Source organism: Leucopleurus acutus (assembly GCF_964270905.1).
Source record: "Leucopleurus acutus genome assembly, chromosome: 1".
NCBI classification, from domain to species: domain Eukaryota; kingdom Metazoa; phylum Chordata; class Mammalia; order Artiodactyla; family Delphinidae; genus Leucopleurus; species Leucopleurus acutus.
The window spans coordinates 124,888,167-124,913,459 of record NC_139142.1 but is presented as its reverse complement, the minus strand read 5'-3'; the positions used below and the strand labels follow the sequence as shown (position 1 = coordinate 124,913,459).

The 25,293-nt window shown below is 37.2% G+C and overlaps 1 protein-coding gene across 1 annotated transcript in view; it reads left to right on the top strand.

Moving 5' to 3' along the window:
* Nucleotides 1-25,293, top strand: part of DNAAF4 (dynein axonemal assembly factor 4) — a 74,456-nt gene that overhangs the window by 22,884 nt on the left and 26,279 nt on the right. The window contains exon 4 of the mRNA XM_082846641.1: nt 16,463-16,694. Within this exon, the coding sequence (XP_082702767.1) occupies nt 16,463-16,694 (232 nt within the window). The remainder of the gene's footprint in view (nt 1-16,462; nt 16,695-25,293) is intronic.

Sequence of the window (25,293 nt, the reverse complement as noted above, 5' to 3'; positions counted from 1 at the left end):
TCTTCATTGCGGTGCACGGACTTCTCATTGGGTGGCTTCTCTTGTTGTGGAGCATGGGCTCTAGGCGCACAGGCTTCAGTAGTTGTGGCAGGCGGGCTCAGTAATTGTGGCTCGCGGGCTCTAGAGCGCAGGCTCAGTAGTTGTGGCACACGGGCTTAATTACTCTGCAGCATGTGGGATCTTCCCAGACCAGGAGTCAAACACGTCCCCTGCATTGGCAGGCGGATTCTTAACCACTGTGCCTCCAGGGAAGTCCCTGTAGTTATTTTTTGTTCCTTTCTTATTCATTTGCTCTCTTCCCTTGTGATTTGATGTCTTTCTTTAGTGTTATGTTTGGATTCCTTTCCCTTTTCTGTGTTTCTATTATAGATTTTTGGTTTGTGGTTATGATGAGATTATATATAGTAACTGTATATGTATGTGATTGTTTTTAGCTCTCCCTCCCCGCACGTTTAATGCTTTTGACATTATCTTTTACATCTTTTTGTTCTGTGTATCCTGTAACTATCTATTGTGGATATAGATGATTTTACTACTTTTGTCTTTTAACCTTCCTACCGGCTTTATAAGTGGTTGATCTACTACCTTTACTGTATATTTGCCTTTACCAGGGAGGTTTTTTTTCTTTCATAAATTTCATATTTCTAGTTCTGGTCTTTTCTTTTTTGCTTAGAGAAGTCCCTTTAACATTTCTTGTAAAGCCAGATTAGTGGTGCTGAACTCTTTGCTTTTGCTTGTGTGTAAAACTCTGTATCTCTGTTTCAAATCTGAATGATAGCCTTACCATGTATTCTTGGTTGAAGGTTTTTCCCTTTCATCACTTTAAATATATCGTGCCACTCCCTTCTGGCCTGCAAAGTTTCTGCTGAAAAGTCATCTAACAGTCTTATGGGAGCTCCCTTGTATGTAGCTAGTTGCTTTTCCCTTGATGCTTTTAAGATTCTCTCTTTATCTTTATTTTTTGCCATTTAATTACAGTGTGGCTTGGCGTGGACCTCATCAGATTGATGTTATTTAGGACTCTGTGCTCCATAGACCTGGATGTCTGTTTCCTTTCCCAGGATAGGGAAATTTTCAACTATTATCACTTCAGATAAGTACTCTGCCCCCTTCTCTCTCTCTTCTCCATCTGGGACCTCTATAAGGCGATTGTTTGTATGCTTGTTGTTCTAGAGGTGTTTAAGACTGTCCTCATTTTATTTTTAATTCTTTTTTCTGTTCAGCTTCGGTGATTTCTACTACTTTGTCTTCCAGTTCGGTGATCCATTCCTCTGTATCATATAATCTACTGTTGATTCCTTCTAGTGTATTTTTTATTTCAGTTATTGTACGCATCAGCTCTGTTTGGTTCTTCTTTATATTTTCTAGCTCTTTGTTAAACTTCTCACTATGGTCATTCATTCTTCTCCTAAGTTCATTAAGCATCTTTATGATCATTACCTTAAATCCTTTATTGGGTAGATTGTTTGTCTTCACTTTGTATAGTTCTACTTCTGGAGTTTTATCTTGTTCCTTTGTTTGGAACATGTCCTTTGTTGCCGCATTTTGCCTAATTCTTTGTGTTGACAGTAGGTTCCCTACACACAAACAAGTTCCATTCCAAGAGCGTGTTCATAAGTCCAATTTTTTCGTAAGACCAACAAAGTTAGCCTAGGTACCCAACTAACATAATCAGCTATATAGTACTGTAATGTAATAGGTTTATAATACTTTTCACACACATAATACATAAAAAACAAAAAAGAAAAATAAAGAAAACATTTTTAATCTCACAATACAGTACCTTGAAAAGTACAGTAGTACAGTACAACAGCTGGCATACAGGGGCTGGCATCAAGTGAACAGGCAAGAAGAGTTACTGACTGGAGGAGGGAGAGGAGGTGGGAGATGATGGAGCTAAAGGATCGTCAGCAATAGGAGACAGAGGGCAAGCTGCAATTTCACTCATGCCTGACATTGATGGCACAGGTTCTGGTTCTTTGCTGGATTCAGTTCTATCTACCCTCTTGAAAAAACGATCCAGTGATGTCTGGGTAGTAGCTCTTTTTTTTCTCGTCATAGATGACATGGTGGCACTGGATTGCATTCTGAACGGCTGCTGCAACCTTTGTGTACTGTTCTACATTTGGGTCCTGTGCCTCAAAAACTAACAGTGCCTCCTCAAATAAAGAAAATCCCCTTGCCATTTCTTGCATCGTGAATCTCTTCAGTTCTTCAGTTACTTCTTCTTCCTCTTGTCTCTCTTTGTACTTTCTCTGGGCCACTGCTTTCTTGTCATCACCGCTGCTTTTACGCTTGCTTTTGGACCCTGGGCTTGAAATAAAGATACTGTACAGTAAAGTACACAAAAACACAACCACTGTAGCAGATGCATGTGCGTGGCAACGTACGCCCGGCATGTGAACTAACTCACGTGATTGTATGTGCGAATGCACGTTCACATCTTTTTTTTGTTTTTTGTTTTTTTGTTTTCACATCTTTGAAAGTTCTCAACTTGAAGGTTCGTATGTAGGGGACTTATTAAGTAGGTCATTTATATTTCCCAATCATGAAGAAGTTGGCTTGTGTAAAAGATGTCCTGGGACTTCCCTGGTGGTCCAGTGGTTAAGACTCTGTGTTCCCAATGCACAGGGCCTGGGTTTGATCGCTGGTCAGGTAACTAAATCCCACATGCTGCAAGTAAAGATCCTGCACACTGCAACAAATATCCGACACACGGCAATGAAGATTCCCACCTGTCACAACTAAGACCTGATGCAGCCAAATTAATTAATTAATATTAAAGATAAAATAAAAGACATCCTATGGGGCTCAGCAACATACTCCCCTTGTGTCACCGTAGCTATATGATCTAGGGGTGCCCCCTATGTGCCTTCTGTTGTGGCAGGGCCAATTACTGTGGGCATGCTGGTAGAGAGCGCTGGCCCCTGTGCCTGTTGGCTGCTAGGCCCTTCCTCAAGAGGCGGCAATCAGCTGATTATGGGCAGAGCTGGGTCTTGGCATGGTTGGATGCATGGCTTGGGCTGTCCCGGGATTTGTGCCAACCTGAGTGGGGCCAGGTCCCAGCAAGGCTGTCTGTGGGCAGGGCGTCCTGGAGCAGCTGGCTGCAGAGCCTGGGTGTCTCAGGATTGGTGCTGCCTGCTGGAAGGTGGGGGTGAATCCTGGGGGATCCTGGGTCTTGTGTCAGCCCACTGGTGGGTGGGGCCAGATCCTAAGGTGGCTGGCTGGGAGGCTATGGAGCCAAGGCTGGTGCCCGCCCATTAGTGGGGAAAGCTAGGTCTCCTCTGCAGTTGGCTGCTTGACCTTAGGTGTCCTGGTACTGGTACTGATAGACTGGTGGACAGGTAAGCCTCCTGCAATAATAATAAACTAGAGGGAGGACTCCAAAATGTTACCAGCACCAGTGTTCTCATGGTAGAACAAGCTCCCCAGAGTGGCTGCTGCCCATGTCTTTATCTCCAGGAGGAGTCCAAGTTGCTTCCTGGCTCTCTGGAAGGCTTTCCAATATCAGCAAGTGGGTCTGACCTAAGCTCTTTTCACATTATTGCCTCTGCTAGGTCTTGGAGTGTGTGAAATTTTGCATACTCCCTTTAAGAGTAGAGTCTGTTTCCTACAGCTCTCCGGCTCTCCTGCACAAAATCCTCACTGGCCTTCAAAGCATCATGTTCTGGGGGCTTATCTTTGTGGTGCAGGATCTTTGGGCTAGGGAACCCGATGTGGATTCGGACCCTTCTCTCTTTGGGAAGAACATTTGCAACTGTGTTTATCCTCGTGTTTGTGGGTTGCCTGCTGGAGGTGTGGGTCTTGACCATAGGTCTCTACCCCTTCTACCTGTCTCATGGTTCCTTCTATATATTTTTAGTTGTAGAAAATCTTTTCTGTTAGTCTTTAGATCCTTTCTCATCAATTGCTCTGTAAATAGTTGTAATTTTGGTATGTTTATTGAAGGAGGTGAACTCAGGGTCTTCTTCAAACTGCTGCCATGGTAACTTTTTATTTTTAAGCTATTTTTTTTCCAGTTTTTGAGGTATAATTGACAAATAAAATTGTAGTATATTTAAAGTGTACAATGTGAAGATTTCATACACGTTTATATAGTGGGAGGAATCCCATAGTCAAGTTCATTAACACATCTGTCACGTAACATAGCTACCCTTTTTTAATCTTTTTTTTTAATGTGAATCTTTAAGATCTACCCTCTTAGCAACTTTCAATTATGTAGTACAGTTTATCAACTATAGTTACCATGCGATACATTAGATCCTCAGCACTTGTTCATCTTATAGCTGAAAGTTTGTACCCTTTTACCAATATGTTCCCATTTCCCCCACTCCCCCAGCCCCTGGTACCACCATTCAACTTTCTGTGATTCTGACTTTTTCTTTTAAGATTCCACATATGTATGATTCAGCATTTCCTTCTTTTTTAAGGCTGAATAATATTCCATTGTGTGTGTTTGTGTACATTTATATACACATACATATAAAAAAAAGTGTACAATTCTTTGGCTTTTAGTTTATTCACAGGTTATACAACCATCATGACTATCTAATTCTGGAATATTTTCATCACCTCCAAAAGGTACCCCATACCTATTTGCAGTCACTCCCCACTCTTCCCTCCCCTTAGTCCCTTAAAATTCGTAATCTACTTTCTGTCTCTATGAATTTGCCTATTCTGGACATTTCGCATACAATATACGGCCTTTGGTGTCTGCTGTCTTTCACTTAGTATAATGTTTGTAGGATTTATCCATGTTGTAACATATCTGAGACCTTCATTCGTTTTTATGGCTGAACAATATTCTATTGCATGCGTATACCACAATTTGTTTATCCATTCATCATTTGGTGGCAATTTAGGTTCTTTTCATCTTTTGGCTATTGTGAATAGTGCTACTGTTAACATTCACTTGCAAGTATTTGTTTGAGTACCTGTTTTCAATTCTTTTGTGAATAAACCTAGGAATAGAATTGCTGGGTCATTTGTAATTGTATGTTTAATTTTTGGAGGAACCACCAAATAATTTTTCATAATGGGTGCACCTTTTACATTCCTTCCAGCAATATATGATGATTCCAATTTCTTAAACCCTTGTCAACACTTGTTATTTTCCATTTTGTTGATTATAGTCATCCTATTGGGTGTGAATTGGTATCTCAATGTGGTTTTGATTTGCATTTCCCTGACACTAGTGATGTTGAGCATCTTTTCATGTGTGTCTTGGCCATTTGTTTATCTTATTTGGAGAAATGTCTATTCAAGTCCTTTGCCCATTTTTAAATTGGGATATTTGTCTTTTTGTTGTTGAGTTGTAAGAGTTCTTTATATATTCCAGATACTAGACCCTTATTAGGTAAATGACTTTCAAATATTTTCTCCTACTTTGTAGATTATATGTTCACTTTGATAGTGTCCATTGGTACACAAAAGTTTTAAATTTGCACAGAGTCCAATTTGTTTATTTTTTTCTTTTGTTGCTGGTGCTTTTGGTGTCAGTCATATCTAAAAATCTGTTGACAAATCCAAGGTCATGAAGATTTACCCTATGTGTTCTTCTAAGAGTTTTATGGTTTTACTTATATTTAGGTTGTTGATCCATTTTTAGCTAACTTTTGTATATGATGTGCAGTATGGGTCCTGCCTCATTCTTTGGCATGTGGATATTCATTTGTTCCAGCACCATTTATTAAAAAGCCTTATCAAAAATCAGTCAGCTTGGGCTTCCCTGGTGGCACAGTGGTTGAGAGTCCGCCTGCCGATGCAGGGGACGCGGGTTCGTGCCCCAGTCCGGGAGGATCCCACATGCCGCAGAGCAGCTGGGCCCGTGAGCCATGGCCGCTGAGCCTGCGTGTCTGGAGCCTGTGCTCCGCAATGGGAGAGGCTGCAACAGTGAGAGGCCAGCGTGCCACCAAAAAAAAAAAAAAAAACATCTGTCAGCTCATAGATGTATGAGTTTATTTGTGGACTGTCAATTTTATTGCATTGGTCTATATGTCTGTCCTTATGTCAGTACCACACTTTCTTGATTACTGTAGCTTTGTAATGTTTTTTTTTTTTCCGGTACCTGGGCCTCTCACTGTTGCGGCCTCTCCCATTGTGGAGCACAGGCTCCGGATGCACAGGCTCAGTGGCCATGGCTCACGGGCCCAGCCACTCCGCGGCATGTGGGATCTTCCCAGACTGGGGCACGAACCCGCGTCCCCTGCATCGGCAGGTGGACTCTCAACCACTGCGCCACCAGGGAAGCCCCTGTAATGTATTTTGAAATTAGGAAGTATGATCCTTCCAACTTTGTTTTTTTCAAGATTATTTTGGTTATTCTGGGTCCCTCGTAGTTACATTTGAATTTAAAGATTGGCTTTTCCGTTTCAGTTAATATGGTAGTATATCCATGTGTTTTCTGATGATTTGAAAAAGGTCATTACATAAAATCTTATTTTTATAATTAAAAAAGTATAGAAAATGAATGGGGGTTAAGATCACTAGTATTTTTTTCTTTTGGTTTTTTTTTTTAATTTTTTACGTTTTCCCAACAATAAACATGTTTTCCTCAATAACAAAACATTTATTTTTGTAAAAGGAACAGTGCTTATCTTCCTATGATTATTTTTTAGACTTTTAATTTCTTTTTGTTCTAACAGGAATTACTAAAATCCTATGTACATCTACCAAATTTCCAAACATATGAGAAATTAACTTTAGCCATTAGCATGGTATCATGAGAAAAGGCAGTATCTTTGACACTTTCTTATATTTATACTTTGTCAAGTCTACTGACCTACTTACGTTTTGTGTAAATATAACCCAAATTCACAGCATCTGTGCAGAAATAAACTTTCAACAATCATATATATCCACTTTTTTGTTGACTATAAGCTCTTTCATCTTTTCCAGAGGTGTGGTTAAAATCTTTTTTTTATTTCCTATGTCCCTGGCCTCACAGAGCTCAGAGAAAGTCTATGGGCAGTTTCTCAGAGCTCTTACAACTTGAGTGCAAGACAGTCAGTCTTCTTCCACTACTTTCCCTAGGTCCCTGAATCTAGACCCTAATCAGCTTCTTGGGAAGTCACTGAAGGTTTATAAGTAGATAATTTTAGGGCAATATATATATTTTTAATTCTCTGTATATGGAAGTAAGTGGCCCACACTTCATGGAGTTAAGCTTGAGTACCAGTTGAGTTGTTCAAGTGGCTAGTATATGTATTATGGAAATAGTGTTATGGAAAAGAGATGGATAGTATAGGGTCACACATTTATAATACTGATTAGGTTTTTGTTAGCCTTGGAAAGAACAGAGTGTGGGAGAAGAAATACTTTTTTTTCAGAGAGAAGTTGAGAGATTTAAGTTGTTGATGGTTCCTTGTCATCTCAACAGCAAGGTCTTTTGAGATGGAAGTAGCTGAGTTCAATTGGACACCTCCAAAAAGGAAATTGTTTGCAAAAGTCTGTTATCAGAGGTGAATAAGATTACTATTGAACAACAAGGATAAGGTGAAGAGTAGGGTACAAGAGTATGATATTAATTCATTTCCATTAGTCAAAATCTGGTTTAAAAAACTAACAGTTGTTCTTCTGTTCCTCAGTTCTGTCAGATTTGTTCCTTGAATTTGAAGGCTAGTTTAATAGAAGCATTTTAACATATATGACATTAAATATGTCAGTACTATGTCTCTGTGTAGTAAACCCAGGTACTGACTTAAGAAAGATTTCTTCATCAATAAGCCAAAGCTGAATCTTTGAAAGATACCAACAAATCATGACAGGATTGTGAAATCATATAGTGTAAGACCAAAGGATTTTCTATCAAGTAATAACTTTTGTTCAAGGACAGGTAGAGCTAACTACTATAGTAAGAGTTTGCTCTTATCCTTGTCTACACCTGGAGTTTCCAAGACACTTACAAATTCTTATGCTTTATATGAAAGTCCAGATTTCAATTTAGTTAGGTTATTCTGCCTTTCAGTTTACTTATGTCCAAATTTGCTGGAGAGTTTAACAAGTTCCTCTCAGTTATTCATAAGTTTGATTTTTTACTTTGTGAATTAATTAGCCACTGGCTCTCCTTATAACTTTCAACGATATCTTTGGGCCACCTTTCACCTATTTGAAAATCTGCCAAAGGGAAAAGAAAATCTCCTAGTCTGCTTGGGCTGACATAACAAACAAGCAAAAAACACGGACTGTGTGGCTTAAGTAACAGAAATTTATTTTCTCACAGTTCTGGAAGCTGGGAAGTGCAGCATCTAGGTTCAGGCCAATTCATTTTCTGGTGAGGCCTCTCTTTCTGGCTTGCAGCTGGCTGCGTCCTTGCTGTGTCTTCACATGGTGGACAGAGAGAGAGAGAAAGCACTCTGGTGTCACTTCTTATAAGGACAATAATCCTATTGTATCAGGGCCCCACCCTTATGACCTCATTTGACATTAATTACCTCCATGTAAGCCTTATCTCCAATATTGTCACATTGAGTGTTAGGGCTTCAACATTACAAATTTTGGGGGACATGATTCAGTTCGTAGGGAGAAGAGAAGGGAACTGAAATGAAAATCAATTTTGTTACATTTTAGCTTTGAACACATACCTATATTATTTTAACTGGATTATCATTTCCACAGAATATAAACAAACAACTAAATAATTAAATTTCAGAAGTTAACAGCTTTCCAAGAGAAATTTTAACACTGTATGTATTAAACTTCAGACTGAATTAATACTTGAATTTTCTTAGCTTGAGGGAGCTCATTGTTAGAATGATATATAGCTCCATGTGGAAGTTGTTGACTGAAAAGATAAAACATAACTCTCAATTTTTAGGCTGTGTGTTACTCAGGGACCTCACTGAGGATTGTAGCCCTGGAAACAGCCTCTCAGATAGCTCTGAGGTACTGTCCCAGAGACGTAAAGAAAGAGCCAGGATATATGGGGGTTTTTGCTGAAAAAAACGAACAAACAAAAAAAATGTAGTTGAACATCAAAAGATTTCTGCTAGGCACAAGAAACAGACATCTCAAGTTAATGGTTTTAGTGCTTTTCTATGTATGGGAAGATGTTAGAGTCTGGGCTCATTGAAATTATTCCTTTGAAATGCTTCTTAACTGTCTAGGGCCAGTATCCTGTTTTTCTCCATCCTAATTTCCCCTCGGGGTGCACCATTGGGGCATCTAAGTGGCTGATGGCTTGATGGTGGACAACATTGTTTACCAGAATGACAGGCAACGTTCTTTGTTTACAGAAATAAAACTTTTTTGCCCCCCGCCCCCCCCCCCCACTCTGCACAGCATGTGGGATCCTAGTTCCCCACCCAGGGATTGAACCTGCACCCCCTGCATTAGAAGCCTGGAGTCTTAAACACTGGACTGCCAAGGAAGTCCCCACAGAGATAAAACTTTAAGATATTCTTAGGGGGCATTTTGCACAGTGTCTTCTTTTCCCATTAGAGCCCTTCACATATTAAACAGTTATTTAAAATTCCATGCCTAATAATTCTTACATCTGTGTTGTGTCTGAGTCTGGTTCTGATGATTGCTTTGTCTCTTTACAATGTGTTTTATCTTGCCTTTGGCATGCCTTGCAATTTTTTGTTGAACACTAGGCATATTGTGTCAGGTAATAGAAACTAGGGTTAATATGCTTTTAGTGAGTAGATTTATTTACTCTGACTGGGTTTTGGGTTGTGTTTAATGTTAGCAATGTTAGCTGTACATAACAGGTACCAGAGGCTTCAGATTCCTCTAGTGTTTTTTTGGTTTTTTGGGTTTTTTTTTTTCCCCTTCTCTTTTGAAGTTGGGATTTTTGGCTTCTCTGTCTACTCATCCTCAGAGAGAGCCTTTGTCATAAGCTCTTTCTTCTGTAATCCACTGTCATTATCCTGGAACCCTGTTGGTGTGGTAATAAATTGTAAGGGAGTGGAAACAATCTATAATCTTGCCATTAAGTCTCAGTCTTTTCATGGGCCTGTATTTTGGGCCTGTGATCTTCACAAGTGTTCCTCCAGTGATACAGCTTTTCTCCCTTGGCTCTTATTCCCTTCTCCAGCTGCAGTGTTCCCCGTGTATTTTCCTGAAACCCTGACAGTTCCCCAGTGGGAAGGGAATTCCTTTAGCTCTGACAAGGTCCTCTCTCCTGGAGAGTAGATCTTTGTTATGGAGAATACTCTGAGTATTTCTGTATTTCACAATGATTATTTTTCCCCCCTTCCTGCCAGAGTTCTTATTCATGGTGACCTAGTGGGGTTTCTGATGGTAAAGCTCACAAAAATACGGGTTCACCCTCCAAGATTGTGGCTCCCGAGAGTTTCTCACTGTCATGCTGGGCCACACTCAGACTCCAACATTTTGTCAAAATTACCGTTTAAGTGTTCCTACCAGTTTGCAGCTCTAGTTGCTTCCGCAATAGGCAAGCAGATCTTTTTGTCTTTCTGGATACACTTATCTCTGTGTTTCAGGGTAGCAGTTTGCCCTGTGACTCACTTCTCTGATGGGTCCAAGAAAATTTGGTTTTCAGTGTGTCTATCTTTTTTTTTTATAAGGATAGGAATGACAACTTCTTAACATGTCAGAGCTGAAACTGGAGCTCCCTTGTTGACCTTTTAGCTACTTACATGTGTATGTGTATGTATGTGTGTGTGTATATATATAATCTAATATAAATAAACGTAATTTTTATAATATGTATATTTTTTTAGGTTGTGAAAGTTTTTAATTGTTGTCACATGCACCTTTAACTTATCACAGTCTATAATCTACTTTAGGTTAACACTGACTCAATTCCAGTAAAATATAGCAACTTTGCTTTTTACAATTCCATTTTTCTCTCCTTATTTTTGGGCTATTGCCATTCATGAATAGGTATATGTACATGGATATTATAAACTAAACAATATGTGTTGGGACTTCCCTGGTAGTGCAGTGGTTAAGAATCGCCTGCCAATGCAGGGGACACAGGTTTGATCCCTAGTCCAGCAAGATCCCACATGCCATGGAGTAACTAAGCTCGTGCACCACAACTACTGAGCCTGCGTGCTGCAACTACCAAAGCCCATGTGCCTAGAGCCCATGCTCCACAACAAGAGAAGCCACCACAATGAGAAGCCCGCGCACTGCCCCCGCTTGCTGCAACTGGAGAAAGCCCGTGTGCAGCAACGAAGACCCAACACGGCTAAAAATAAATAAATAAATTTATTAAAAAAAAAAAGTATTGCTTTTTTCAAAACCCCAAGTTTGTAAATAAAGAGAAGAAAAGCAATAAAATATTTATTGTCTTTTTAAATTTATTTTTAATTGGATAAAACATAACATAAAATTTACCATTTTAACCATTTAGAAGTGTATAGTTCAGTGGTATTAAGTACATTCACATTACTGTGCAACCATCATCACCATCCATTTCCAGAACTTTTTCATCTTCTCAGACTGAAACTCTGTATCCGTTAAATAATAATGTACCATTCCACATTTCCCTAAGCCCCTAGCAACCAGCATTTTACTGTTTCTATGAATTTGACTCCTCTAGGTATCTCATGTAAGTGGAATCATACCATATTTGTCCATTTGTGCCTGGCTTATTTCACTTAGCATAATGTCTTCAAGGTTCATCCACTTTTTAGTATGTGTCAGAATTTTCTTCCTTTTTAAAGCTGAATAATGTTCTATTATTATGTATATACCACATTTTGTTTATCCATTTGTACTGTTTTTTTTAAAGATTTTTTGATATGGACCATTTTTTTTAAGTCTTTATTGAATTTGTTACAATATTGCTTCTGTTTTATGTTTTGGTTTTTTGACTCCAAGGCATGTGAGATCTTAGCTCTCCAACCAGGGATCGAACCCACACGCCCTGCATTGGAAGGCGAAGTCTTAACCACTGGACCCCCAGGGAAGTCCCTGTGTTGTCTTTTATACTTACCTATATATTTACCATTTACCATATTCTTCATTCCCACTTACAGATCAGAGTTAGTGTTTAGTGCCATTTCCTTTCTGCCTGAAGATTTTCTTTGGTATATCTTGTTGGACAGGTCTGTGGGCAATAGTTTGTCTCAGTTTTCATTTATCTTGGAATGTGCTTATTTCATCTTCATTTATGAAGAATGTTTTTGCTGGATCTAGAACTGGTAGTTTTAGTTTCTTTCTGTCAGTGCTTTGAACGTGTCATTTCACTGCCTTCTGTCCTGTGTTGTTTCTAATGATGAATCAGCCTTTAATTGTATTATTGTTCCCCTGTCCATGATGAGTCCCTTTTTTCTTGCTGCTTTCAAGATTTCCCTGTTTTTGTTTGGCTTTTGTATTTACTTAGCAGTTTGACTAAGTTGTATCTAGGTGTATCTCTTTGTATTTATTTTACTTTGGTTTGAAATTCTCTGAGGTATGTAATGTTTTCATCAAATTTGAGAAGTCTTTAGTAATTATTTCTTGATATATTTTTGGTTGAAAACTAGACATTTTAGTTAGTAGATTATAGTAATTCTGAGTTCTGTTTTAATTAATTGTTTATTTTTTAGTAACTTGCCTGGACTTTAACTATGGGATCAGTGTAGACTCCCTTGTGGTATACAACTGCTGATGTCTCTGCTGAGTTTTTTTAATTCTTGTCTTTTGGACTGGCTTCCTTAAGGGTCTTCCCTGTGTCTGCGTAACTCACTTGTTAGCTAATGATTTGGGCAGAGGTAGTAAATACCTTCAGCCTGAAAGGCTTCCACCCCGTTGCTGATTGGTCTGTGTGTGGGTTGGGAAGTACATTCACAGTTAGAGCAAGTTCTCAAGTATTCCTTGGCTTTGTTTTATGCCAGGCTTCCTTAGGTCTCCCCCAGAAATGCATAGCTTGCTGTTTAACCAGGGGTGTATGGTGAGCTTATTACAGACCTTGTATGGCTCTCTAATTTACATGATCTTTCTCTTAATTTTCTGACTACTCAGGCACTTACCCTGACTAGGACCTCAACCTCAGACCTCAACTGTAAATTGTCCCTCTTCATTCCCACCAAGGTTACCACTTTTCTCCACCAAAGCCAAAGATTTTCTCTGCCCCACCCTGAAATGAGTCCACCGTTTTTGCTAACAAAGCTGCTGGGTTCTTTTTCCTAGTTTCATGTTGGTAAAAATGTCAGTCTTGTCATCCTGGCTGGAGGTGGGTGGTTGGGAGTAACCTTAAGCAGGTCGGAGCCTCCCACTGTTCTTACCTATAACTTTAGCAGTTCTTCTAGAATAAACACTTATCAATTTGCAGGCTGCCTTTGGTTAATTCCCACTGCCCTGAATTGGTTGTTTTTGATAAATTTGTCTAGATTTATACTTGATCTTTATGGATGAGAATTGCCAACCTCTTCACAGCTCCATAAAACCTGCACATTTTCTTCTGTGGATGAATTTCACAGTTACTTATCAAGCTCCCTAAGAGTTCTTCTGGTATTTTGATTAGATTTACACTGACTTATAAACTAATTTGCAGAATATCAGAATATTGAGATTTTCTTCCAGGAATGTGGCATTTATCTCCATTTATTCAGACTTACATTTTATATCCCTCAGCAAAATTATTTAGCTTACATATAGGGCTGGCTCATATTTTGTGAAGCTTACTTGTAGCATTTTAAAAGCTTTTCTGGCAGTTACTAATGAAATGACTTTTTCCATTGTATTTTCTAATTGTTTATTGCCAGATTGTAGGAAAGTTAGTTTTAAGAGTTTGTATAAGTTGACCTTGTATGTGATTGCCTCGCTGAACTCTCCTTTTCATTCTAATAGTTTGTCAGTTTATATATTTGTGTTCTTTTAGGTAGTCTACCATATTATTTGCAAATAATGATGGTTCTATCTTTGCATAATCTATATTTGTATTTCTTAAAGTTTTTTCATTTAAAAAAATTATTTATTTAAAAAATTCTGTTGTGTAGGTTATGCCCTCTAGGAAAATAGTAAAGCAGTAGGCATATTGGCCTTAGGGACTTTACTAGAAATATTTTTAATGCTTCACCATGAAGTATAATATTGTGTAGGTCCTTTTATTGATCTAAAAATTTTTTTCTTAGTATCAAGGGTATTTTGACATGTAGTGAGATCATATTATTTTTCTCTTTTGATTTCCTAATATCATAGATAAGAAATACATCATTGATCAAGATGTATTATAATTTTAATATTTTCCTTGATTGAGTTTTCTAGTATTTTATTTATTATTTTTACACGTAATAAATGAGTTTGGCTTAAAAAGAACAATGACTGATAAACCAGAGATTCATTTCAAATTAAAATAATTATAGATTTCCCTTTCTTCAGGAATTTCGTTTAGGAGCTGCTCATTATTCTCCCATTACTTGTATTTGCTGTCTGTATTAAACTAATATCCCATACTATATGGCGTCCTTTTTTGAGCAGTACAAAGCACTTAAAATCCAGTTCCTTCAGTGTGGTGATTGTTTTTCTAGCTTTCTGAGTTACTACACATTCCTCCTTTAAGTGGTATATTCCCCTTATTATGTTTTTTAAAAAATAAGACCTTCAAGGATTGTTTAACATTTGTCTGTCTCTGTTTCTCTTTGCTGTATGTAGTCTGCCTTTATCATAATCATAAGGTATTGCCTTCTTCATGTTTTTCTGTTCATTCTAGTTCCTTCTGTCACCTGCTCTTTGAAGCCTTTTTAAATCCTTCTTCTTCCTCATTAATCCCTGAGGACTATTTTTGTGTTTCTAATATAGCCTATTATAAATTGCATATACATATATCTTTATATGCACACATGCGTGCGTGCGTGCACACACACGTATTTCCCTTAACTACATCTTGGCATAATAGAAGAACTTTCTTGTTACTTTTGGTTATAAGAACGGTCTTGTTTTTGGTAAGTAAGACTCAGTCTTATGCATTTTTAAAAACTTTTCAAAATTCATTCTGCATAACAGGGATCATGAGGGGTGAAGTTGTTCTGACTCTTCACATACTTTTTCCTCCTTCCTTGTGTTGGGGAACAGAGGAAGGAGGGAAAAAAGGCAAACATATTACTGAACTGGGGGAAGTTGTCATCTTCTTCTTTTAGGTTGTGGCTGCCTCTAGCTAACACTGACTGTTCATCATGGCCTATTATCAGGCATTTAAATGCTGGTTCATTGCCGCGTACAGATTCTTTTTGGCCCAACCTGTTGGCAGCTCAATGCGGCTCTCTGAATTTAGGACATATAGTAATTAGCATCTTTTGTGCTTAGTTTAGGCCTTAGGTGCAATTCTGGGATTATAAGAAACTCCTGTTAGTAATCTGTGAAATTTATTTTAAAATAAATGTTTCATGGTATAATAGGAAAATAAACAGTCTCCAGAAGAGGGTATTAACTCATGCAAATATTACAGAGTACCTCTTCAGTGCACGGTTTTCATACCTATAATGTTAATTCTATATCCTAAAATAATTCAGCCTCTAGGAAACTTTTTCCCTGCATGTCATTCTAGAGCTGTGTCAGATGTCCTATTTAAAAATAAATTAATTTAAATTTACATTAATGAAACGTAAATAAAATTACCAGTTCAGTTCCTCAGTCACACTAGCCCCATTTTAAGTGCTTCATTAGCCATGTGTGACTAGTGGCTAATGTATTGGATAGTACAGAACATTACTACCATTCAAAAAAGTTCTGTTAGACACTGCTTCTCTAGAGGATAGAGGTGAGAAATTTTTGTTACCATAGGAAGGTTAGGTACATGGAGTCGACCATATATACTAACCAGTTACTCTGTTTCACAGGGACTTTTTTTTCTTGCCCATGTGAGGGAAGTTTGTGAAAGGGAGAAAAATTGGCACACGACTGAGCAATGTATTGCTTTCAGATTCATCTGATATTTAGCTTTTCGTGTGGAAATGTCAAATAACTGCTATTGCAAACATAGTTGACAGCAGGATTCAAAGTTCAAACATTTCCACCCACCAGAGACGAACTCCCTAGTTCCTCCTTCCTATTCCCTTCTTATTATTCCCTCATTCCTCAGGTGAAGGTCGGCACAACTTCAGTCCTAAGACAAGGTAAGACTGGCATTGGTAGAAAGGCGAATGTTCGCATATGTGTATTTGTGTGTGTGTAAAGATTTGGGGACAAGTGACTTAACTTTCAGAGTAATAAATTCTTCCTTTTTTTTTTTTTATTAACCAAGCCCTTAGATATCATCTAATTGAATGCCTGTCCACATTTTACATGCAAGTAAACTGAGGCTAGAGAAAGTGACTGCCCAAGAACATATCAATAGTTAATGGTAAATCTGGAACTAAGACCTTTGTTCAGTGACACCATATCATTGAGCATTCTGCTAAATCATTTACCGTTCCCATTTTAATTCTTTATTCACTGCTAACTATTGCTGCAGATTTAATGACAAGTGTTTAAAGGTAAAAATAACTAATTATTATAATGAATTTCTTATTTTTAAAATATTGCTTTTTGTATGTTTTAAAGGATTTGGTAATTTTAATTTTTTCAGATTGAAGAAGAAGAGAGGAAAAGAATAGAAGATATGAAAGAAAATGAACGGATAAAAGCAACTAAAGAATTGGAAACCTGGAAAGAACATCAAAGAAAAGCTGAAGAACATAAAATAATTCAGAGAGAAGAAAAATTATATCAACAAGAAAAGCAAATTGAAGAAGAGAGAAAAAAATTAAAACATAAAGGTCTTACTAGGAATTCAGTATCTAGAAATCTTGCCACAAAAGGTACAGTGATTACTTAATATTTTCTGGGAAAGTGAGTCCTGTTAGTGAAGTATATATGTCAGTGTGTGTGTGTGTGTGTGTGTGTGTGTGTGTGTGTGTGTGTGTGTGTGTATGTGAATGAATCTATGAATCTATCCACAGTATTAGGTCATTATTTTGGTATATGAATTACTACAATACAAAGACTAAGGTGAAAGACTTATTCCTTCTTCTAGGAAGTAGTGAAGTTTTCATAATAAAATGAGCAAAGATTCAATATTGCTTTTACTCATGTGCTTCCTTTAGAAATTTATGCAGGTGTTGTTAAATATGTGTTTAACTCAGGTGCAGGAAGACTTGGAGTGAATTAGCAGTACCAGGAGCATTCATTTATTTCTTTAGAGATAAGAAAATAGGAATTTCATTAAAAGACCTTTTCGTCACATAACTCAGGAAAATAAGTACTGTTAAGCAAACTTCACTGTAAGCAGACAAGAACTCTTCTGGCCTTTGATTCTAGTGTATTCAAAAATAGGTGAGAGGGCAGTTTTCTTTATTGAAAGCTAAGAGTTTGTTTTTATCTGATTTTAGAATATTAAACTTTGTTTTGGGTTTATTTATGTTTAGTAAATGGAACGTTTTGTAGTTAAATCACTTACATAATAGTGACAACTAACATTTCTTGGGTGATTACTATATTCCAGGTAATTTTATTGATTGTATCACTCAATCCTCACAACAGCACTTTGGGGTAAGTGCTGTTATTCTTATTTTAAAGGAAATAGGTGTTTTGAAAGGATAAACAACTACCCAGTAAGCAAACCTATAGGATTTGAACCCAGATCTGATTCTGAAACCTATGTTCTTTTCAAAGGTTACATGTCTTTACTACTTTAACAGTGAGGTTTAGCATGTTAAGTCATTTAGAGTAAATATTAAGCAGTAGCTTTATTAAATTTATATATTTTGTGGTTTAATATTGACATGCAAGTTAACTACTACACTATCTCCTTCTTTAATGCCATTTCAACAAAATATTGATACAACTGGAGTATTTGAAAGCATTTCCTTCCTAATTTCAATTACTTCTAAACAAATAGGATGTTTTAAAACACTGGTGGAACCCAAACAAACTTTTGTATATAAGAGATATCCTGAAGATGTTTTAAAAAAATTCATCCAAGGATACAAGGGAAATTAAACATGGTGGAGGAAAAAAATGTATAAATCAGCTTTTTTTGGATTTTTTACTCTAGAAGTCCTTTTTTTCCTTATTTCAGTAGTATCATTATGGATGACTGGTAGCATCCTTTAGTAGGCTTTGGTTACTTTCTTCCATCTCGTCCATGCATTTAACAAATACTCATTTACTCAGTGTCTCCTCTGTACTAGGAGTTATAGAATATACAAATATGACTTAATGTGTGGCCAGTGCCTAAGGAACATAAAATTTGTATTTGTAGATACAAATAACTTCAGTTAGCTGGGATTTGTGAGTAACGGCTTAAAAAATTGACAAATGTCTCATTGGCCAGTAAAGTTAGACCTCTTAAAGAGGAAAACTTGGCTGCTCCTAAAAAGTCTAATGCTACTGTTTTAATGCCACCTTTAACTAAAAATGCTCATTTGATAACATTTTTAACTATAGAAAGAATATTGTATTATTTGCCCCAGAAACATTCTTGAGACAAGCTACTTTTATAGTATACTGAATACAAATGGTGTGGCGGGTGCTGTAGATTGCCTACTCAATATATACTCTCCTTTTCCTTTTTTACCAATAGAATCATGATTTGGGGGTGGGAGACAGAAGAAATGTGTACAGCTTAAAAACTTACCTCTTGGAAGTTTGAGTATTGATTGGATATTTGAAGAAATTAAGGAATAATTACATTTTTTTTCTTTAGATGTGATAATTTATAAAGTCCTCATCTTGTAGAGATGCCTACTGAAATATTTATAGGTAAATATAATGTCTGAGATTTGCTTCAAAATAATATGGTATGTGAAAGTGGATAGAGGTAAAGATGAAATGGTGTTGGCCATGAGTTGATAATTGAAGTCACGTCATGAATGCATGATTGTGATTATTCTATCCTGTCTACTTTTGTACGTATTTGAAATTTTTTATTATAAAATGAAAAAATAAGGAACAAAGCACAGTGATTCATTTTTACAAACAAAGTAATTTTAAATTAGTTTAAAAAAAAAAGGGAAAACAAAATTTACTTCCTCAGACTCTCTTGTAACTGTATGTAGCCAAGTGGCCCAGTTCTGGCTCTTGAAATGCAAGAAGAAATCTACTAAGGATTTATAGAAAAGTATTACTTTTCTGAGATAAATGTCCCCAGTTCCTTTCTGCTTGCTCCCCCTTTCCTTTTTCTACCTAAGATGAAGATCTTTGCCAAGAAGTGCATTAACACTTCTTGAGATCATGAAGAGGCATCCCATACATTAAGAATGATAGAACAGGGAAGAAGAAAGAGCCTGGGACATTAATGACATTGGAAAGCTGATAAATCGTGCTGAACTATCTTTCTTCAAGCTTGTTAAGTGAGAAAAATAAACCCATGTTTGGTTAAACCACTGTAGTCATGTTTTTTTTTCACACAGCCTAGAGAATTTTTGACTTCTGGAAATGGGTAATGGAAGGGAAGGTTGATTTAGCATTTGAAAATCATTCAGTATAATTATACTAACAGAACAAAGGACAAATGTGATTATTTCAATATTGCAAAGAGGCATTTGACAAAATCCAACACCCATTTATAATAAAAAATTGGACTAGAAAGAAACTTTCTCAACCTGATAAGAGCCTTCTACACAAAAATCTATAGCAAACATCATATTTACTGATGAATTAATGTGTACTTTGTCCCTTAGGTTGAAGAGCAAGGCAAGCATGTCTGTTTTCACTACCTCATTCAACATTATACTAGAGGTCCTAACTGCTGCATTAAGACAAGAAGAAGAAATAAAAGCCATGAAGATTAGACAGGAAGAAGTAAAACTGTCTATTTGTAGATGACATGATTGTCTATGTAGAAATCCCTAAGGAATCTACAGATAACTGCTAGACCTAATAAGTGAATTTAGCAACGTCTCAAGATATAAGATAGCAAAAATCACTTATGATTTTATTTATCAACAGCAAATAATTGGAAAATTAAACTTTAAACAATTTATAATAACACTAAGACACAAAATGTTTAGGAATAAATTTAATAAAAGAAGTGTAAGATCTCATCACTGAAAACTATAAAAAATTACTGAGAGATATTTTTAAAGGCCTAAACAAATGGAGAGATATAGCATGTTCATGAATAGGAAAACTCAATATTGTTAAGATGTCACTTCTCCTTAAATTGATGTATAGATTTAATGCAATTCCAACAGAAATACCAGTAAGCTTTTTATAGCAATCGACAAGCTGATTCTAAAATTTATATTAGAATGCAAATGACCTAGACTAGCTAAAGAAATTTTTAAAAATAAGAACAAAGATGTTGGACTTATACTACCTTTATACTACCTGATTTGAGGACTTAACATCAAGCTACAGTAATCAAGATAGTGTGGAACTGGTGAAAGGATGAACAGAAAGGTCAAAAGAATGGAGTACAGTGAGTAGAAATAGATCCTTACCTGTATGGTCCGATGCTTTTCATCAAAAGCAGAACAGTTCAATGGGGAAAGGAAAGTCTGGAACAATTGGGTATCTATGGAAACAAATGAACACTGATTCTTGCCTCACCGTGTACATAATATATACACAGAAGACAAACTACCCAATAAACAATTAGACAAAAAATTTGAATGAACTTTTCACCAAAGAAGACATATGAATGGTCAATATGCACATGAAATGATGTTCAACATCATTAGTAAGGAAATGCAAATTAAACCACAGTGAAATATAGTACATATCCATTAAGATAGCTAATATTAAATATTAGAGAGTCCATCAGTACAAAGTGTTATTGAGGATGTGCTACAATTGGACCTTGTACAATGATGGTCAAAATATAAAATGATACAACCACTTTGGAAGAGTGTCAACTGTCATATAACCTGTCATATAACTCAACCATTTTAGCCCTAGGTATTTACACAAGAGAAATGTGTCTACCTAAAAACTTGTATTCAAATGTTTACAGCAGCTTTATTTACAATAGTGAACAACTGGAAACAATGTCCATCAACAGGTGAATGGATAAACAAATTATGAAATACATTCATAAAATGGAATATTACTCTTCAATAAAAAGGAGACAACTGGGACTTCCCTGGTGGCCCAGTGGTTAAGAATCTGCCTGCCAGTGCAGGGGACACGGGTTCGATCCCTGGCCCGGGAAGATCCCACATGCTGCAGAGCAACTCAGCCTGTGCACCACAACTACTGAGCCTGCGCACGTAGAGCCTGTGCTCTGCAACAAAAGCCACTGCAATGAGAAGCCCACGCACCACAATGAAGAGTAACCCCTGCTCGCCACAACTAGAGAAAGCCCATGCACAGCAATGAAGACCTAATGCAGTCAAAAATAAACAAATTTATTTTTTAAAAAAGAGACAACTACTGATACACATGACATGAATGAATCACAAAATTATTCTGAAAAAAGCAAGACACTAGTCCATAGTGTGTGAAATTCCAGAAAATACTAATTTATAATGACTGAGAGCACATCAGTGGTTGCCTGGGGCCAGGAGTGAAGGGAAAGGATGAACTTCACAGGGTTATAGGGGACTCTTAGAGGTGATAGAAATTTTCTGTGTTGATTGTGATTTCAGGAGCATGTACATCTGTCAGAACTCATTTAATATACTTTAAAATGAGTATAGTTATTGTACGTGAATTATTTCTCAATAAAATTGAAAAAATAATGTTTATTGATTTTAGGCAGGAAAGCATCAAAGTGTGCACGATTTCCTCAAGTTCTTACTATTCCACAGAGTTATGCTTAGGGCCAGGCATAGTGAGGCCATTCCCCCAAAAGGCTCCAATTGAGGGTCCCTGCTCTTGTACTGTTGTCTATATTTATAAGGTACGAGGAAAGGGGAATCAATGAGCATTAATTAGTTACATGACTATGGGGGCTTTCTTGTCTTGTTAGAAACAGCTTTGTTCAAAAGGGGAAGCCGGAACTTCCCTGGCGGTCCAGTGGTTAAGACTTTGCCTTCCAATGCAGGGCATGCAGGTTCAATCCTTGGTCGGGGAGCTAAGATCCCACATGCCTCGAGGCCAAAAAATCAAAACATAAAACAGAAGCAATGTTGTAACAAACTCAATAAAGACTTTAAAAATGTTCCACATAAAAATAAAAAAATCCAAAAGGGGAAGCCTCTTGAGGTCAGTTACTGGTATCTGTTGAACTAGTTTTGATTTGCTGAGCTATCTATTTGCTAAGCTACTAAAAGCATTGTAGTGGGAGAGATGAGGCTTCAGGGCAGGTGGATTTGTCCCTTTTTAACTTGGTAGAACTAGGTACGTCTAAAGGTAGGGGCAAATGTAGGTCTGGAAAAAAATGGGATTGGTTGAAAGTGCGTAGGACTTTGATTACCAGCTCTCCTCCCGTACTACAGCAGATAACTGGAGGTTTACTTTCTGCACAATTGAGGACTGAGTGAGATTCTGCTCTGAAAATACAGAGATTGAGTGAAAGTCTGCATTGTAAAAATCTAAATACTGATTCAAGAGATCCCCTCCAGCTCTATTCTCTTCCCCATATGCATGCAGGAGCCCAGTGCACCTGTTATGTAGACTGGAGAATTCCTCTACAGGGAAGCTAACTAGTATAGGATACTAACTAGTATAGGCATTTATAATGGCCCCACTAGTTCACCATGCTGAAGCTCACTAGTCAACAATCTTTAGATTCATGTACACAAAACTTCCAGTCAGAATATTTGTACTTCATCTTTAATATGAACAGACAGCCAAGAACCAAACAGAAAAATGCAAATTGGAACAACCAAGTAATGCAGGGAATAGAAGAAAACTTAAAAAGAAGTATAATTAGGTGGGGCTAATGGCAGGTTCTGGGAGGGCTCACGCTGAGTACTTCCCAGAAATTCTGCCAGTGTCCTTGTCCCCACGGTGAGCCACAGCCACCCCCCGCCTCTGCAGAAGACCCTCCAACGCTAGCAGGATGGACACCAACCTCCAAACTTCATTCATATGTTGAACCTGAAGACAGTTGACACACCAAGAGAATCTGACAGAACGTCCTCACATGAGGGACTCCTGGTGAAATCAGTTTGTGGAAACAGTCACAGTGCATCAAGAAACCTTTACTATTCACAGAAAGATACACGAGATGAAAAGGCAGAGGGATATGTACCAGATGAAGGAACAAGATAAAACTCCAGAAAAACAACTAAATGAAGTGGAGACAGGCAACCTTCCAGAAAAATAATTCAGAATAATGATAGTGAAGATGATCCAGGACCTCGGAAAAAGAATGGAGGCAAAGATCGAGAAAATGCAAGAAATGTTTAACAAAGACCTAGAAGAACTAAAGAACAAACAAACAGAGATGAACAATACAATAACTGAAATGAAAAATACACTAGAAGGAATCAATAGCAGAATAACTGAGGCAGAAGAATGGATAAGTGACCTGGAAGACAGAATGGTGGAATTCAGTGCTGCAGAGCAGAATAAAGAAAAAAGAACGAAAAGAAATGAAGACAGCCTAAGAGACCTCTGGGAAAACATTAAACGCAAAAACATTCGCATTATAGGGGTCCCAGAAGGAGAAGATAGAGAGAAAGGACCCGAGAAAATATTTGAAGAGATTATAGTCGAAAACTTCCCTAACATGGGAAAGGAAATAGCCACCCAAGTCCAGGAAGCACAGCGAGTCCCATACAGGATAAACCCAAGGAGAAACACGCTGAGACACATAATAATCAAATTGGCAAAAATTAAAGACAAAGAAAAATTATTGAAATCAGCAAGGGAAAAACGACAAATAACATACAAGGGAACTCCCATAAGGTTAACAGCTGATTTCTCAGCAGAAACTCTACAAGCCAGAAGGGAGTGGCATGATATACTTAAAGTGATGAAAGGGAAGAACCTACAACCAAGATTACTCTGCCTGGCAAGGTTCTCATTCAGATTCAATGGAGAAATCAAAAGCTTAACAGACAAGCAAAAGCTAAGAGAATTCAGCACCACAAAACCAGCTCTACAACAAATGCTAAAGGAACTTCTCTCTAACTGGGAAGCACAAGAGAAGAAAAGAACCTACAGAAACAAACCCAAAACAATTAAGAAAATGGTCATAAGAACATACATATCGATAATTACCTTAAACCTGAATGGAATAAATGCTCCAACCAATAGAACACAGGCTTGCTGAATGGATACAAAAACAAGACCTATATATATGCTGTCTACAAGAGACCCACTTCAGACCTAGAGACACATACAGACTGAAAGTGAAGGAATGGAAAAAGATATTCCATGCAAACGGAAATCAAAAGAAAGCTAGAGTAGCAATACCCATATCCGATAAAGTAGACTTTAAACTAAAGACTGTTACAAGAGACAAGGAAGGACACTACATAATGATCAACAGATCAATCCAAGAAGAAGATACAACAATTATAAATATATATGCACCCAACATAGGAGCACCTCAATACATAAGGCAACTGCTAACAGCTGTAAAAGAAGAAATTGACAGTAACACAATAATAGTGGGGGACTTTAACACCTCACTTACACCAATGGACAGATCATCCAAAATGAAAATAAATAAGGAAACAGAAGCTTTAAATGACACAATAGACCAGATAGATTTAATTGGTATTTATAGGACATTCCATCCAAAAACAGCAGATTACACTTTCTTCTCAAGTGCTCACGGAACATTCTCCAGGATAGATCACATCTTGGGTCACAAATCAAGCCTCAGTAAATTTAAGAAAATTGAAATCATATCAAATATCTTTTCTGACCACAATGCTATGAGATTAGAATTGAATTACAGGGGAAAAACGTAAAACACACAAACACATGAGGGCTAAACACTATGTTACTAAATAACCAAGAGATCACTGAAGAAATCAAAGAGGAGATCAAAAAATACCTAGAGACAAATGACAATGAAAACACGACGATCCAAAACCTATGGGATGCAGCAAAAGCAGTTCTAAGAGGGAAGTTTATAGCTATACAAGCCTACCTCAAGAAACAAGAAAAATCTCAAATAAAGCGTCTAACTTTACACCTAAAGGAACTAGAGAAAGAAGAACAAACAAACCCCAATGTTGGCAGAAGGAAAGAAATCATAAAGATCAGAGCAGAAATAAATGAAATAGAAACAAAGAAAACAATAGCAAAGATCAATAAAACTAAAAGCTGGTTCTTTGAGAAGATAAACAAAATTGATAAACCATTAGCTAGACTCATCAAGAAAAAGAGGGAGAGAACTCAAATCAATAAAATTAGAAATGAAAAAGAAGTTACAAGACACTGCATGCAGAAATACAAAACATACTAAGAGACTACAACAAGCAACTCTATGCCAATAAAATGGACAACCTGGAAGAAATGGACAAATTCTTAGAAAGGTATAACCTTCCAAGACTGAACCAGGAAGAAACAGAA